General features: G+C 42.5%; 3 protein-coding genes across 3 annotated transcripts; 1 reads left to right on the forward strand and 2 right to left on the reverse strand.

Moving 5' to 3' along the window:
* Positions 1 to 1,263: 1,263 nt before the first annotated feature.
* her15.1 (hairy and enhancer of split-related 15, tandem duplicate 1) lies at positions 1,264 to 2,811 on the forward strand. The gene is made up of 2 exons (XM_047025616.1): positions 1,264 to 1,372; positions 1,482 to 2,811. The coding sequence occupies exons 1-2, from the start codon at positions 1,310 to 1,312 to the stop codon at positions 1,902 to 1,904; spliced, it is 486 nt and encodes a 161-aa protein (XP_046881572.1). The 5' UTR covers positions 1,264 to 1,309; the 3' UTR covers positions 1,905 to 2,811.
* A 2,383-nt stretch (positions 2,812 to 5,194) lies between these two features.
* On the reverse strand, positions 5,195 to 6,396 carry LOC124471472 (transcription factor HES-5-like). The gene is made up of 2 exons (XM_047025977.1): positions 6,288 to 6,396; positions 5,195 to 6,178 (listed from the first exon to the last, which is right to left on the reverse strand). The coding sequence occupies exons 1-2, from the start codon at positions 6,348 to 6,350 to the stop codon at positions 5,756 to 5,758; spliced, it is 486 nt and encodes a 161-aa protein (XP_046881933.1). The 5' UTR covers positions 6,351 to 6,396; the 3' UTR covers positions 5,195 to 5,755.
* Positions 6,397 to 9,249: 2,853 nt separating this feature from the next.
* On the reverse strand, positions 9,250 to 10,145 carry LOC124471760 (transcription factor HES-5-like). Its single transcript, XM_047026360.1, has 2 exons — positions 10,039 to 10,145; positions 9,250 to 9,923 (listed from the first exon to the last, which is right to left on the reverse strand). Exons 1-2 carry the CDS (start codon positions 10,099 to 10,101, stop codon positions 9,501 to 9,503), a joined length of 486 nt encoding a protein of 161 aa, XP_046882316.1. The 5' UTR covers positions 10,102 to 10,145; the 3' UTR covers positions 9,250 to 9,500.
* Positions 10,146 to 14,633: the final 4,488 nt, after the last annotated feature.

Genomic DNA, 14,633 nt, shown 5'->3' on the forward strand with positions numbered 1-14,633 from the left:
TTATCAGTGGTAGGTAAGTACACACATACACACACACAAACAAACACACACAAACACTCATATCCGGGCTGAGTGGTGTAAGCTCAGTTTGCGGAGGGGGGACGACGACCACACACACGCGCCCTCATGCTCCACAGAGGCTGTGATCAGGGCGGCAGGCTGAAAGGGTGTGTCTCGGCTGGATGGGAGGGAGAGGAGGAGGGAGGGAGAGGAGGAGGGAGGGAGAGGAGGAGGGAGGGAGAGGAGGATGGAGGGAGAGGAGGAGGGAGGGAGGGAGAGGAGGAGGGAGGGAGAGGAGGAGGGAGGGAGAGGAGGAGGGAGGTAGGGGCTGGGGGGTGGGTGGATGGAGGGGTGATGGGGTGTGCTCTATTGACTGGAGGATGTGTGAGTAAGAGACCATCCTGCTTTCCCACACTCTCTTCCCCATTTACTACATATACACCCAAGGGGGATGAGAGACAGGGGGTTGAAGGGGGGGGTCGAACAATGGAAGTGTGCCTTCCCAGAGGGCATAGGATAATTGTGTTTAATTGGCATTTACAATAGCAACAGGAATCTTTATCCCTCGCTCTCTCTACCTAACTCTTGTCTTTACTCCCCCTCCTTATTTCTCATGAGACATTTACACAGTTTGGAAGGTGTGTAATGGAAGTGACATAATGTAATTTCACATTATCACACACAGTGCTTGTATCAAACTGTAAATATTATACTAATATACAAATTGATGCAAGGTATCAACTTAAGTTTTTTAATTTATAAACAGTTCTAATAAACCCGTTCCCCAGTTCTAATATTGATGGGTTTTGTCACCTTTTTCAAATGTAATAAAGATTTCTGATTACATAGTAAAAATTACTCCCATGTTGTGTTTTCTTGACCATGTTCAGCGGTGTTGCTGTATTCTCCTCCATGTCCCATGTTTAATCTCTAATCTATAGTGGCCCTTATCAGGTGTGCAAAGGCTGCCTGCTCTCCATCTGCAGAGGCCTGATCAGACACAGGGACTGTTCCCAGGTAATAAAAGTATAACAACCTGCTTGTGTCCAGCCTATGGCTCAGAGAGCCTCAACCCCATCCCCTCTGTTGAGGCCATGAGGCTGGTTGAAACCATGAGATAATTGATGCCTCTCCCATTGTTGTGTCCGCCTCGCCCACTGGCCTCAGAGTGTGGGAAAGCTAAGCCTTCCTGGGACTCATGGCTTTGTAATGCTAATGCCCCGCTATAAATAGGGGAGAGGGATCCTCTCTCAGTTCACAACTCACTGTCCTTCCTCAGAGAAGCACACTCTCTCCCTACTGCTCCAGAATGGCTCCTACCTGCACCAGAGACTCTGACACCTCCATGCTCTCCACCAAAGACAAACATAAAGTAAGTGTTGTTACACATCTGTCCTTTTATCATCGCTTGTTTTACCTTTGCTGCATCCCTGTTTGAGAGAGAGCATTAAGCTAACAGACTGTCCTCTTTTCTCCTCCAGTTAAGGAAACCAGCCGTGGAGAAAATGCGCAGAGATCGCATCAATATCTGCATAGAGCAGCTCAAGACTCTGCTGGAGAAGGAGTTCCACAAGCAGGACCCCAACGCCAAGCTGGAGAAGGCTGACATCCTGGAGATGACCGTGGTGTTCCTGAAGCAGCAGCTGCAGTCCAGGAGTATGGTCCCTCTGAGGGCCCACGGTCAGGGCTACTCCCAGTGCTGGAGGGAGGCGCTGCACTTCCTGTCTGCCAGCTCCACCAAGGATGCCACACTCCAACACCTCCAGCACCTCCAGCACCTCCATGGTGCCCAGAGAGTATCCCTGGACGTCTGTGCCGCCTCTCCCCTCTCCTCCCAGCTCCACAGCCAGGGCCCAGTCAAGCAGGCCACCAGCACCCACAAACCAGTGTGGAGGCCCTGGTAGAGCCCTTGTACAGATTCTGTACCTGGAGGACTGTCCACTATCCTGAGTAGGAAACATGTTTCCAAATGTTTTACTGGATGTTCTACGTTTCTTGATAGAAAAGAACTCCACTGATGTTACACTCGCAGAGAAAAAGCTGAAAACAGTTTTACAGTACTTCGTTATGAAGTAGATGTTTTCTATATACTTTGATGAGTGATGAATACAGTTTGTGCTTTTATGAAGCAATATTGTGTTGTTTTACCCTTTCATTTTCTGAGAAAATGTTGTGTAAAGATGTTATCTTTATTTACTGATGGTTGCTTTGCCAACTGAAACTTTTCTTTAACTTCCATTTTTTATGTTCCTATTGAGGGATATTGATTCTAAGACATGATCGTCCTTTTTGTAAAGGCTTTGTGAATCCTTTTGTGAAGGATATTGATATCATTACTTGAAAGATGTTATCTAATCTGATGGTTGCTTGGCCAACTGAAACCTGAAAACCATTCTATTGAAGGATATTGAGTCCAAGATTTTTTTTATGCCTTTTGTAAAGGCTTTTTGGATAGTTTTGTAAAGGCTTTGTGAATCCTTTTGTAAAATTGTTTTTTCCAGTCTTTTGTGAAGACTATATACTTTGTTTTAGGATATTGTTTTGAGAAGTGAATATGCCTTTTAGAAAGTCTGTATGGAACAATGGTCTTCTTTTGTGAAGACTATATTCTTTGTTTTAGGATATTGTTTTTGAGAAGTTGATATGCCTTTTAGAAAGTCTACATGGAACAATATGTCCCAACCTGTCTCATTTTTCTCTTACAGTTCACTGTTGACACTGTGTGTCTTCTGTATTTCTTGTTGAAAATGATCAACTTTGACATGAGTGACAGCAGCTTCAAAGAGGACTGCTTCATTTCTTGTATAAATAAATTGATGAAAATTCAAAATTATCTCTCTCTGTGTTTGACTGTGGCCCAAAAGGGGAAAAGGGAAATATTAACTTAGCCACATTATTTTTTATTTTAAATGAATGAAATTTATTGTAAAGATTTTAGAAAGGGGTCTTTCAGCAATATTATACACACTTGAGTTAAGAGATGAGACAGCTACATAGGAAGAGCATCCAATTTGAACAATGGGAAATAAGAGTTATATTAGCCAAGGTATAGTGTGGTTAAGCCTGAAACAATGCCTTTGCTATCAATGAATCATAACAGTAATCTAGACATTGTACTGCAGCAGGAGAGACTTCTTTACAGAGCATCAATCTTTAATAAATCTATTCAAATCAGTTAGTTATTTAGCTGATTGGTGTATCACTGCTGGTCTTATTGAGGGGTTATTGACAAGTTCTAAGGTTCCGTAATCAATAATCACTGATCAGGGAGTGGTTGTCTGTTTTCTACAGGACCTACATGTCTCTGGAGTCCTGACTGTTTACTACAGGACCTACATGTCTCTGGAGTCCTGACTGTTTACTACAGGACGACCTACATGTGTCTGGAGTCCTTACTGTTTACTACAGGACGACCTACATGTGTCTGGAGTCCTGACTGTTTACTACTGGACGACCTACATGTGTCTGGAGTCCTGACTGTTTACTACAGGTCCTACATGTCTCTGGAGTCCTTACTGTTTACTACAGGTCCTACATGTCTCTGGAGTCCTGACTGTTTACTACAGGTCCTACTGCCCTCATGGGTCTGGAGTCCAGACTGCTTTCCCACACTCCTGCACCAATACACAATACACTTTTGTTTGTGACAAAAGTGTGTGTGTGTGTCTGTGCGTGTGTGCTTGGGTGTACCCGCACCTTGGGAGGCCATTGGGAGTGTGCCTGGGTGGGTGTTGTGGGAGCATGTCTGACTAAGGAGTGTGTCTGTGTGTGTGTGTGTTTGTTTTTGTGTGTTTGCTCAAAGTGTCTTATCGCCAGGTGGAACAGACCAGCCTCCACACTGACACCTGTTAGCTGAGGTAAACAGCCGAGGTTTCCCACGGTGGTCCACAGTCCTAGGAACAGGCCCAGGAACAGGCCTAGGCTCATCCTGGCATGTATACATTACTACACCATTGACTTGTTGTGTTGTACCCCTCGTGTTGTCGCAAAGGCAGATCATTCTGGCACATAATTGTGACAGCAATCCAACCGTACTGCAATGAAGTTAGTAACAAACTCTGCTCTGGTATGGAGCAATACAAATTCAGTTTAACTATAATGCAACAAGAATTCAAGTCAGGTAATTAGCAAAGGCCCTGAGACAATTTCTTTTTTTCCTGTTTAATATTAATTCATGTACTCAGTTACATTCATACAATATTACGTTAAAATAATTATTTGAGAACCACATTTTTTTTGGGTCATGAATAATGCAGGTTTATGAAATGACTAAGCTGATTGTCCCCCCCAGGGACAGATTTGTAGAGGAGGGAGGGAGAGAGGGGCAGTTGGTCAGAGCTTTCTCACCATCATGCCTCGAGGATAATTTAGCACGGCACACTTCCTTTGTCTGTGGGATGAAAGAGGAGAATGGAGCAAGAGTGTGGGAAAGCTGTGGAGAGGCAGGCCCCACACAGGACCCTCCTCTCCCACACTGGAACCTCTCCACCAGGCCCTGCAGCCTCACAGCAGCTCAGCCCACCAGCTGTTTGATGAAACCAGAGCTGACAGAACCAACTGCCCAACGCTAGCCTGGGGCTTAGTACACAAAGACACAAGACAGACCTGGTCCTGCCTGAACACACACAAATACATGCACACACACACGTAGTGCAAACCCCTGTGCTCTTCTGCACGTGGGTGTGTGGGTGTGTGCGCGTGTGAGTCTTTGTTTGCACGTGTACCTGTGCCTGTGTGTTCAGGGATATTTTAATACAGATTCAATCCTAATGTATGTATATTACTATAAACTTTAAACAAAATAATGAATGTTCCTAAACAGTATGAATACAGACGCACACTTCAAATATAATGAGCAAAGCTGTGAAATGGCAAACAAATCAAACATCATGAATTCATGATGCTACACACTTGTACAGGGATATGCCTTATGAAATCAGTCTATCCATTATAATATCTTATAGTGTTTCTCAAATTGTTTCAGCTTAATCAAGACAAAACTTTGTTTTGCCAATTTTCGAATAACATAATTAGTCACGAACGACAGAATATCATACTTTTAAAAACGTGTTTATTTGAAAGATTTGGCCCTTTTTGAAATTTGTTTCAAATAATTTAACATAGGATGTCTGACAAGAGAAAATGATGACACTGTTAACACTGATGAATCATCAGTGTTTACAACACAGCCATGTATATGATTGAACAGCTAGTGGTTTTGCATATTTTACAAAAAAAATATTTGCATACTGGTAATAATATTGTTTACAAAAGGCATATTTAAATTATGATAATAGTAGCCTTTACAAAAGGCATATTCAAGTAATTATAACAATATCCTTCACAAAAGGATTCACAAAACCTTTACAAAAAGGACGTTCATATCTTAGAATCAATATCCCTCAATAGGAACATAAAAAACGGAAGTTAAAGAAAATTTTCAGTTGGCAAAGCAACCATCAGTAAATAAAGATAACATCTTTACACAACATTTTCTCAGAAAATGAAAGGGTTAAACAACACAATAGTGCTTCACAAAAGCACACACTGCATTCATCACTCATCAAAGTATATTGAAAACATCTACTTCATAACGAAGTACTGTAAAACTGTTTTCAGCTTTTTCTCTGCAAGAGCAACATCAGTGGAGTTCATTTCTATCAAGAAATGTAGAACATCCAGTAAAACATTTGGAAACATGTTTCCTACTCAGGATGGTGGACAGTCCTCCAGGTACAGAATCTGTACAGGGGCCCTACCAGGGCCTCCACACTGGTTTGTGGGTGCTGGTGGCCTGCTTGACTGGGCCCTGGCTGTGGAGCTGGGAGGAGAGGGGAGAGGCGGGACAGACGTCCAGGGATACTCTCTGGGCACCATGGAGATGCTGGAGGTGCTGGAGGTGTTGGAGTGTGGCATCCTTGGTGGAGCTGGCAGACAGGAAGTGCAGCGCCTCCCTCCAGCACTGGGAGTAGCCCTGACCGTGGGCCCTCAGAGGGGCCATACTCCTGGACTGCAGCTGCTGCTTCAGGAACACCACGGTCATCTCCAGGATGTCAGCCTTCTCCAGCTTGGCGTTGGGGTCCTGCTTGTGGAACTCCTTCTCCAGCAGAGCCTTGAGCTGCTCTCTGCAGATATTGATGCGATCTCTGCGCATTTTCTCCACGGCTGGTTTCCTTAACTGGAGGAGAAAAGAGGACAGTCTGTTAGCTTAATGCTCTCTCTCAAACAGGGATGCAGCAAAGGTAAAACAAGCGATGATAAAAGGACAGATGTGTAACAACACTTACTTTATGTTTGTCTTTGGTGGAGAGCATGGAGGTGTCAGAGTCTCTGATGCAGGTAGGGGCCATTCTGGAGCAGTAGGGAGAGAGTATGCTTCTCTGAGGAAGGACAGTGAGTTGTGAGCTGAGAGAGGATCCCTCTCCCCTATTTATAGCGGGGCATTAGCATTACAAAGCCATGAGTCCCAGGAAGGCTTAGCTTTCCCACACTCTGAGGCCAGTGGGCGAGGCGGACACAACAATGGGAGAGGCATCAATTATCTCATGGTTTCAATCAGCCTCATGGCCTCAACAGAGGGGATGGGGTTGAGGCTCTCTGAGCCACAGGCTGGACACAAGCAAGTTGTTACACTTTTATTACCTGGGAACAGTCCCTGTGTCTGATCAGGCCTCTGCAGATGGAGAGCAGGCAGCCTTTGCACACCTGATAAGGGCCACTATAGATTAAAGATTAAACATGGCACACTTTATGTGGAGATTGCTGTCACACAATAGAAGTGGTTTTAAATATTAAACAGTTAGCCAAGGCTTTATTCTAAGCTATGATTGGTATTATCAAAAATAGCAAAGAGAAAGAGTATGGTATTTTTTTATTTTGCCATTATATTATGATTACAATTGTAAAAAAATAAATAGCTGTAGTTTGCCTTTACTTTCCAAAGAAGACTTTCTCGCCCTCTTTTCCCTCTATCTCTCTGTCTGCGTATAGTGTTTGGTTGATAGAATTTGACCACCGGGTAAACAGGCTCCTTAAATTCTAGGATCGCGCCAATGACTCTACCCCCTATGATGCAACGCGTGCTATCAAAATCCCGACGCTATTTTGACAAGAAGCTATCAAAGGACAAACGCCTGCTGCTGATGGGAAAGTGTTCACAACTATCGCCCTGACACACACGGGGTGCAAATCAAAGAGTCTGCTTCAGTTTCTCACGATGTTGTTGCCTGGTAAGGTGCAATGGTAGGTGTGATTGAGGCACGCTTTTAGGTCGCCACATGTCACTGCACGCTCCTCTTTGATTTAACAGTAATAGAGGAAGTTGTGTAAAGGGGGGTTTCATGACGAATTATTTGTTGCTTTTATTATAGGGCCTCCAGTGTGGGAAAGTCTCAGGTGGTAAGTGTCCATGCTGACTTGAGGTATGGCCTGAGCTGCAAGGACATGGCTTATAATTGCTTGTCTTGCACATACAGAGCTTTTAACGTAATTTCTTGAGTGCTTATGTTAATCACAATCGTTAGATCATTTGTTGCCTCGATGGTGCCCATGGGCGGATCTAGCCCTATTTTGGGGGGTTGGAGCCCCCCCAAAAAGTTTCATTAGCCACCCCAAATAAAATACAAATAAATTCTTTCTTTCTTTTTTCTTTTTCATATTTTTCTTTAATATTTTAAATCTAAATGTGTTAATTTCTCTTCCTAAAACCCACTAGAGGACACTATTTAAAAGGATATTTGACAAATTTCTTCTGGGGAAACATGCTCCCGACCCCCTTAGTTTTGCTGGGTCACAGGAAAAATATTAGGTTTTATCTAGGGATTTAGTCCCCCCAAAAGTGGGAATCTATATTTGCCCTTGATGGTGCCTTATTGTTATACGTTAGGGATAATGCCCGACGAGGTGTACAATATCACCTGATAATGGACGATGCGGAGGCGTGAACCTCCGATGCGGTTGCTTCCGCATCGAAATTCGAACTAAACCTAACTGATCACACAGTTTCAAAAAGAGAAGGACAGAAATGTGTTCCACACCAGTGACTCAGACAAGATTCAAAAGTACACTTTTCTTCTTGAAAACTCAAATTCACAAGGTGAGAAGGTGTATTTTGGTCTTGTTGGGAAATGTAGGCCTACAGTTCTTCAAGTTCAACTATTATTTCCATCACCATAAATGTAAATGTAGGCTGAATAGTAAACTTTTCTCCCATCATTTTTTGTGAAAAATTCAATAGATATTAACCCCTTGGACCCATTTTTTAATCTTCTGTCTGCTCATCACAATCACAAAGCCATGTGTTGACTATAAGGTTAAAAGAGGGAAAAGTTAGGCCTAGTTCTCATGTGAAGAATTGTGTGAAATGAAGTAAAGAAGAGTGAGTTCTCGTTTGGAATGAAATTAATTATGTATTACAAGTAACCCAATGAGTCAAATGTTTTTACAAACCTTTACAAAAGGTTGAAAATGTAAGACATTTAACATCATCTGATCAAACTTGGACACATCTCCAAGACACAAGGTGCTCTGAGAATAGAGAACCGATATTGAACAACAATTGGATTTTGAAAAAAAAACAGTTAATAAACAGAGCAAATAATGTTCTCTTTTCTTCATACATTGTAAAACATGCATATTAGGAACTCAAACAGAGTATGGGATTATATATTGAACATCTCTCTTTGCAAAAGACACCTTGTATTATTTAACATAAACAGTTAGTTTACAGAGAAAATAATGTTCTCCTTTCTTTATACATATATAACATATGCATAATAAGTACTCTAACAGAGTAGAAGATATAAATTAAATGTCTGTCTTTACAAAAGGCAAATAATCTGTCTAGCATAAACAGTAAATTTACAGAGAAAATAATGTTCTCCTTTCATCGTGCATATTTAAACACATGCATACTGTACTCTAACAGAGTAGAGGAAACATATAAGAGAACTATCTTTTTGAAAGACTTAGATCTGTCCAACATGGACAAAAGTTTGACAAAGAAAACTTGATATTCCTCAATAGAAATTGTAATTGTAAGAGTAAATATATTGATCTTTAAACAGATCAGTTAACAATAATCACAGACAGATAACAGAGATACCCATTTTGAGTAAATAATTCTCATGGTGGAACAGTGATAATGTATCACTTACTGTAAGTTTGCATTGAAACAAACTGGTGCAAACTTCACAGAGATGCACATCAAAATGAATACTACAAAAATGTAGTGTGGAATTCAGGATTATCCTGAAAAGATTAGTTGACCTTTGAACAGATCAGAGGAAATCTCAAAGAGATTCAATTAATAATGCCCAGTTTGGGTAAATGTCCTTACAAAGAACCATAAAAGCTTCAGATCGTAATGATCTATAACAAAATCAGCAATCGTGCCATTCATATAGAACATCTTCATCTTCACTTGTCAATAATGTTTTAAGCGATGTTAATCTCTGACCAACATGGTCATGTCTGGGAGTAGAGCTACAGTCTGTAGGTCTCTACCAGGGCCTCCAGGGGGCAGCGTTGACTGGACTCTTCTCTTTAATCATGATATGCTGGGCTGGGGAGCTCAGCTGAGGCAGGTCAGTCTCCCTCCAGTTCTTATCAGAGGATGACTGCTGGCTCTGGAAGTGGCTCAGCAGTCTTCTCTGGGACTCTGTCTCCATCTCCTCCTTGGACAGGAAGTGCACCATCTCTTGGACACACCTGGAGTGACCCTGATTGGTAGGTGCAGAGCAGGAAGAGGAGCTGATTGGCTGCAGACGGCTCAATAAAGAAACTGTCATCTCCAAGATGTCAGCTTTCTCCAGCTTGGAGTCAGGCTGCTGGTTGAGGAGTTCTGGACCCAGGAGAGACTTGAGCTGCTCAATGCTGCTGTTGATACGATCTCTACGTAACTTCTCCACCTGTGGCTTTCTAAGCTGCAAAAGAAAGAGAGGAAACACATTAATAACCTGATTCTGGAGTGTAACATGAATAAAGATCATTACTATTTAGCAGTTGATGTAAGTCTGTGACATTGGGTCTTCAATTTACCTTGTTGGTGAGAGTCAGGTGTTCCTCAGAGTAGGTTCTTGCTGAAGTGACTGTAGGAGTCATTGCTGGATCTCTGTGTTGTAGAGTTCACTGTGTAGAGTGAATCTGATTTCTACTGGCTTCATCCCTCCTATATATAGTCCCACATCTCCATATGAATGTGTGGGTCTTGGGCTGGTTGGAGTTTCTCACAGTCAGCAGCGAATGGGAGAGCTTGGGAGGACAATAGACACATCTCAGGGGAGCAGGTGGAGGGCTGGGGGGTGATGGAGAGAGACTCACAGAGCGCTGTGTGGATCTGGGAAAGTGGTGACCCTGTAAAGAGATCAGATCTGCTGCCTGATGTTGGGATCAATGACTCTGTCAGAGCACACGCTCATCCTCTCAACACACACGTGTGAGACGTGCTCCGTTCCTTTACATGAGATCATACAGTGTCACCTGATCATCAACTATGACAAGAATGAACAATGTTCAATGATCTATAATTGATAAACTCACATAATATGTAATGATTCTGAACATATCTTGATGTGTTCAAAGCATGAGATGCAAATCATGATTTTAAATAGTTTGTTTAAATTCATATACCTTCAAAAACATTTCATGATTTAAAATAAATCTATGAAGCTCATGTTGTCAGGTTCATCATTTAAAAAATGTGTTTTAAGGGAAGTCCATTTTAGTCCAGGAGGTCTCTTAACCCTTTAAGATTGTTTATTTTCAGGGAGGTGTTAGCCATCTTGAGGTCCAGATGTAGCAGATGTGTTGAGTGTCTTGTAGTGTGAGTAGAGAACTGCTCTGAGTTTCCCACACTGAGTCCTGTGTCCTGTGGTCAATGTACTACAAAAGAGGTTCAGGACACTGAATGGAGCTCTAGTGACGCTATCGGCTCTGTGTTGTAGAATAGACAGAGCCTGACGTCACAGACCATCTGGAGGGAAACATGTCTGGCTTGTTTTCCCTCCTTTTTTCCCTCTTTTTTTTCCTCTACTTTGGTCACCTGCAATTCTTTCACTTCTACAATTATATTCCAATATGTAGGATCTTCAATGTATTTATTACATGTCATCATACACTACCAATACATCCATCAAGTACCAATATAAATATATATGTACATCCATCATATATATATATACTTGCTTTGCATGGCAGTACAAATATACTCAACCACAATGTCTGAATGGTAATGAGGTTCCACGGAACTGTGACTCCTCTCTCCGGAGCTTTCCCACACTTTGCCTATTGAGGGAGCTTTTACAGAACAATGGAAGTGTGCCTTGTTCAATGTTACTTCATCTCCATGTGCAGAAAACCTCCCAAGGGAGCAGGCTTGGCAGCTCGTTAGTTAAATGTGACCCCAGGCCTGAATCCATCAGGAGCCTGCTCAAATTACCAGCCACATTAGAACTACTTGAATCCTTTGACAAGCAACGTGATTATTTATTGAAGAAACCTTGAATAAACATTTGAAGCAGCTTCTTTTTGTTCAATGGATGAAAATAAAGTAGTTTTTTAATTAAATGAGATATGCATCAAAACTAGAATGATTACTTATTGTGATATTACCCTGCTGACATTTACATCACTATTGAGTTCAAATCCCAACTTTGATCAAATCCCGTTGAGGTATTATGATCATTAAACCACCTCTGTTACATGTTCATACAACTGGGTATGTCTTACTTTATACAATGTAGGGCAAGATTAGCACATAACCATAACATATCACCTCATTTTGCAGACAAATATATCCAGCATAGCTTCAATGGTGGAATTTGAAAATGCATCCCCTTGATCTGTAGTCAAATATTCTACGACACGTTGCAGACATGCTTGTCTGGACATGCCTGTCAGGACGTTGTTCTTTGCACACGTTCCTGATGTGCAGATTTTCTGTACACATGAAGCTTGTGTCTCAGTGAGTTAAGAGGTTGGTGTGTTTGCCCCTAGAAGGACACATATAGATATAGGGATGCAGTCTGTGCAACCTCAGGAGAGCGAGGAAGCAGATAATAGTCTCCAAACTTAGTTATGACCGCATCACCTATGGACCGTGTCCCATGTGCATCATTCGTGGAATGTGTACTGTTTAAGGGCATGTTTTGTTGGTTACTATATCTGTACTCTCCAGCTCATTTATATAATTGCTATCTGAGAGACATACTCACTCATACTAGCCACTCTGTTGTGGATTGGTGGCATAATCCGACGTCGTTGCTAATAAAACCGAGTAAACACTTTTATATTGTCGCACATCCTTGGCCCGCCTTTACAGACAACTCATCCTTGCAACTCCCCATTGCCTACTGATTGCCCTGTGATGACCAGGACAGCAGGTAAGTGTTTGGCAAATGGACACATTCCTCAATGCTTCTCTGGTCTTCTGAGACAGCTTGTTATTTTCTGGGATTTTATAATCAAAAGAGTACCAATAACATGACAAATGTAATTAAATTGTATTTTAATTTTATAAGTATCTCATGAATGACATTTCTTAATGCACGTCAGTGTACACTATTACATAGTAATTCAAATTAAAACAATATGTTTAGATATTCATACTCCCCCATACTAGTAATACTTCCCCTATACATAAAGGCCACGCGGTATTTAGACTATACATCGATTGTTGCCCAAAAAAAGGGGATGAATCAATATCAGTATATCACATGTCAATGCTCCAACTTCACTTTGGGGTAGCCAGCACCCCGGTCACTCACTGTCATTTAAACTGTGAGGCGAAAACAGTGAGTCTGTTCTGGTCAAGTTCCCATTATCAAACTACATGAGACCAACTCAGCAAAACGTGCCTTTCTTACAGAAAGAATAGAGCAGTACAACTGCTTCAAACAACACAACAATGCATTGGGAAAAAAAAAAGTTTACAATTCAGTCAAATAAGAGAAAACGTCTGTATAGATCGTCTGGCTCCCGCATGAAAGCCACGGTCATGGTTTTCAAGACGACCCCAAAGTGGTCTTCATAAATCAAGATGAGTGCAATCTCAAGGGCAGCTCAATGTCTCTTTAGTAATGTCAAGTCCCAGTCCCAGTCTGTGGCAGTAGCACTGCCAGGTGCATACAGGCCAGATAGGCTTTGTTCTCCAGGTCACTGTTGGAGGCACAGGGGAGCCAGGTTGTCCTCTGAGCCAGGGAAGAGACGCAGGATGTCCCTGGAACACTTGGAATAGCCGTTGTAGGACAGCAAGGCCTTCCTCAGAGTGAAGAATGAGGCTGTCTTCTCCAGGAGGTCGGAGGTAGGGATCCCGTTGTGGAGATGTTCTGCCAGAATGGCCTTCAGCTTCTCCACTCCAATGCTGCACCTCCTCTCCAGCATGTTGAGTTTACACCTGATAACAAGACAACTGTCAACACCTCCTCACTCACACCCAACTTCCTGTTCTCTTTGACAGCATCTCTGTCTAGGACAGGAGGATGTTGTTAAGTGAACTTACCTGAGGTGCACCTGGGGCTGTTGCTCCTTCAAGCTGTCCTGAAGAGTGATATCCAGGTAGGCTGACATTTCAGATTTTGGTCTGAGTTGGCAGCTTTGCTAGAAATGAGTCAAAATTTTACTTTTGACGTCCTTCGTCAAAAGTTGTTCAGAGGATAACAGTTGTAGTGGCCGCTTGCTGGACTCAGTTGATGTTGCTTGCCTTGTGGATGTTCAGAGGACCTTCACTAGAGAGCTCTCCATCTCCTCTCTGTATTTATGCTCATTCTGCTCCATGTGTCAAGATCTTCAGCCAATCAGAGAGCTCTAATCTAGGGACAATAGTCTGTGGGAATAGAATGACAGGTGGGAAGTTGCTCCCCAAGCCATATGGTAATAAGGTCTGTCAGGCTAATTCCTGGGAAAGTATCTGTGCCAGGACTAAGTCTGTACCATATAGTAATGCTTTACAGTGATGTCCAAACTCACACACTGATGTGTTCATGTGATTCATATTCTGGACCTGTAGAAAGCAAAAGTATATATATTTATGACAATTAACAAAAACGTTGCAGTTGATGGGAAGCAAAAGAGCACATTTTTAATAACAAAAAGTTATAAAATAATGTATTTAAATGGTTAAGATATTTAGTTAGTTTGTTTTTGAGGTGAGTTATAAGTGATCCAGATGGCAGTGGGGGTCACACTGCCTCCTAGCCCAGCCTGAATCCTGCATGGGAACAGTCTGAAGGCTTTGTGGGAACAGACACACTTCTATTGTCTGGGGGGTTGAGCAGGCTGCATACAGAAGTGTGGGAAGCCGTGTGTCCCTGTGGCTCCCAGCCCCAGAGAGAGGAGGGCGTGTGACTGGGGCATGCTCAGCCTTGTGCAGGGAGCCAGCTGTGGAAGCTGAAGGCAAGGAAGTATGCTGCCTGGGGCTGCAGGACCCACAGGAGGAAACCAGCACCAGCTCACAGCTGCACAGCCCAGCAGAGGCACAGTACCTGGGAGCCCAAGGCAGTTCAATACAGGAAGCTCAGAGCTACTCAATACAATCTCGAAATGTGGGTGGATATAAGAGAGAAACATATTTAATATTCACAGCAAAAAGCACCCATTGGTGTATTTTCATTAAAAGGGGTGTTTTTTTTGTTGAT

This window comes from Hypomesus transpacificus, chromosome 9 (assembly GCF_021917145.1).
Source record: "Hypomesus transpacificus isolate Combined female chromosome 9, fHypTra1, whole genome shotgun sequence".
Lineage (NCBI taxonomy): Eukaryota > Metazoa > Chordata > Actinopteri > Osmeriformes > Osmeridae > Hypomesus > Hypomesus transpacificus.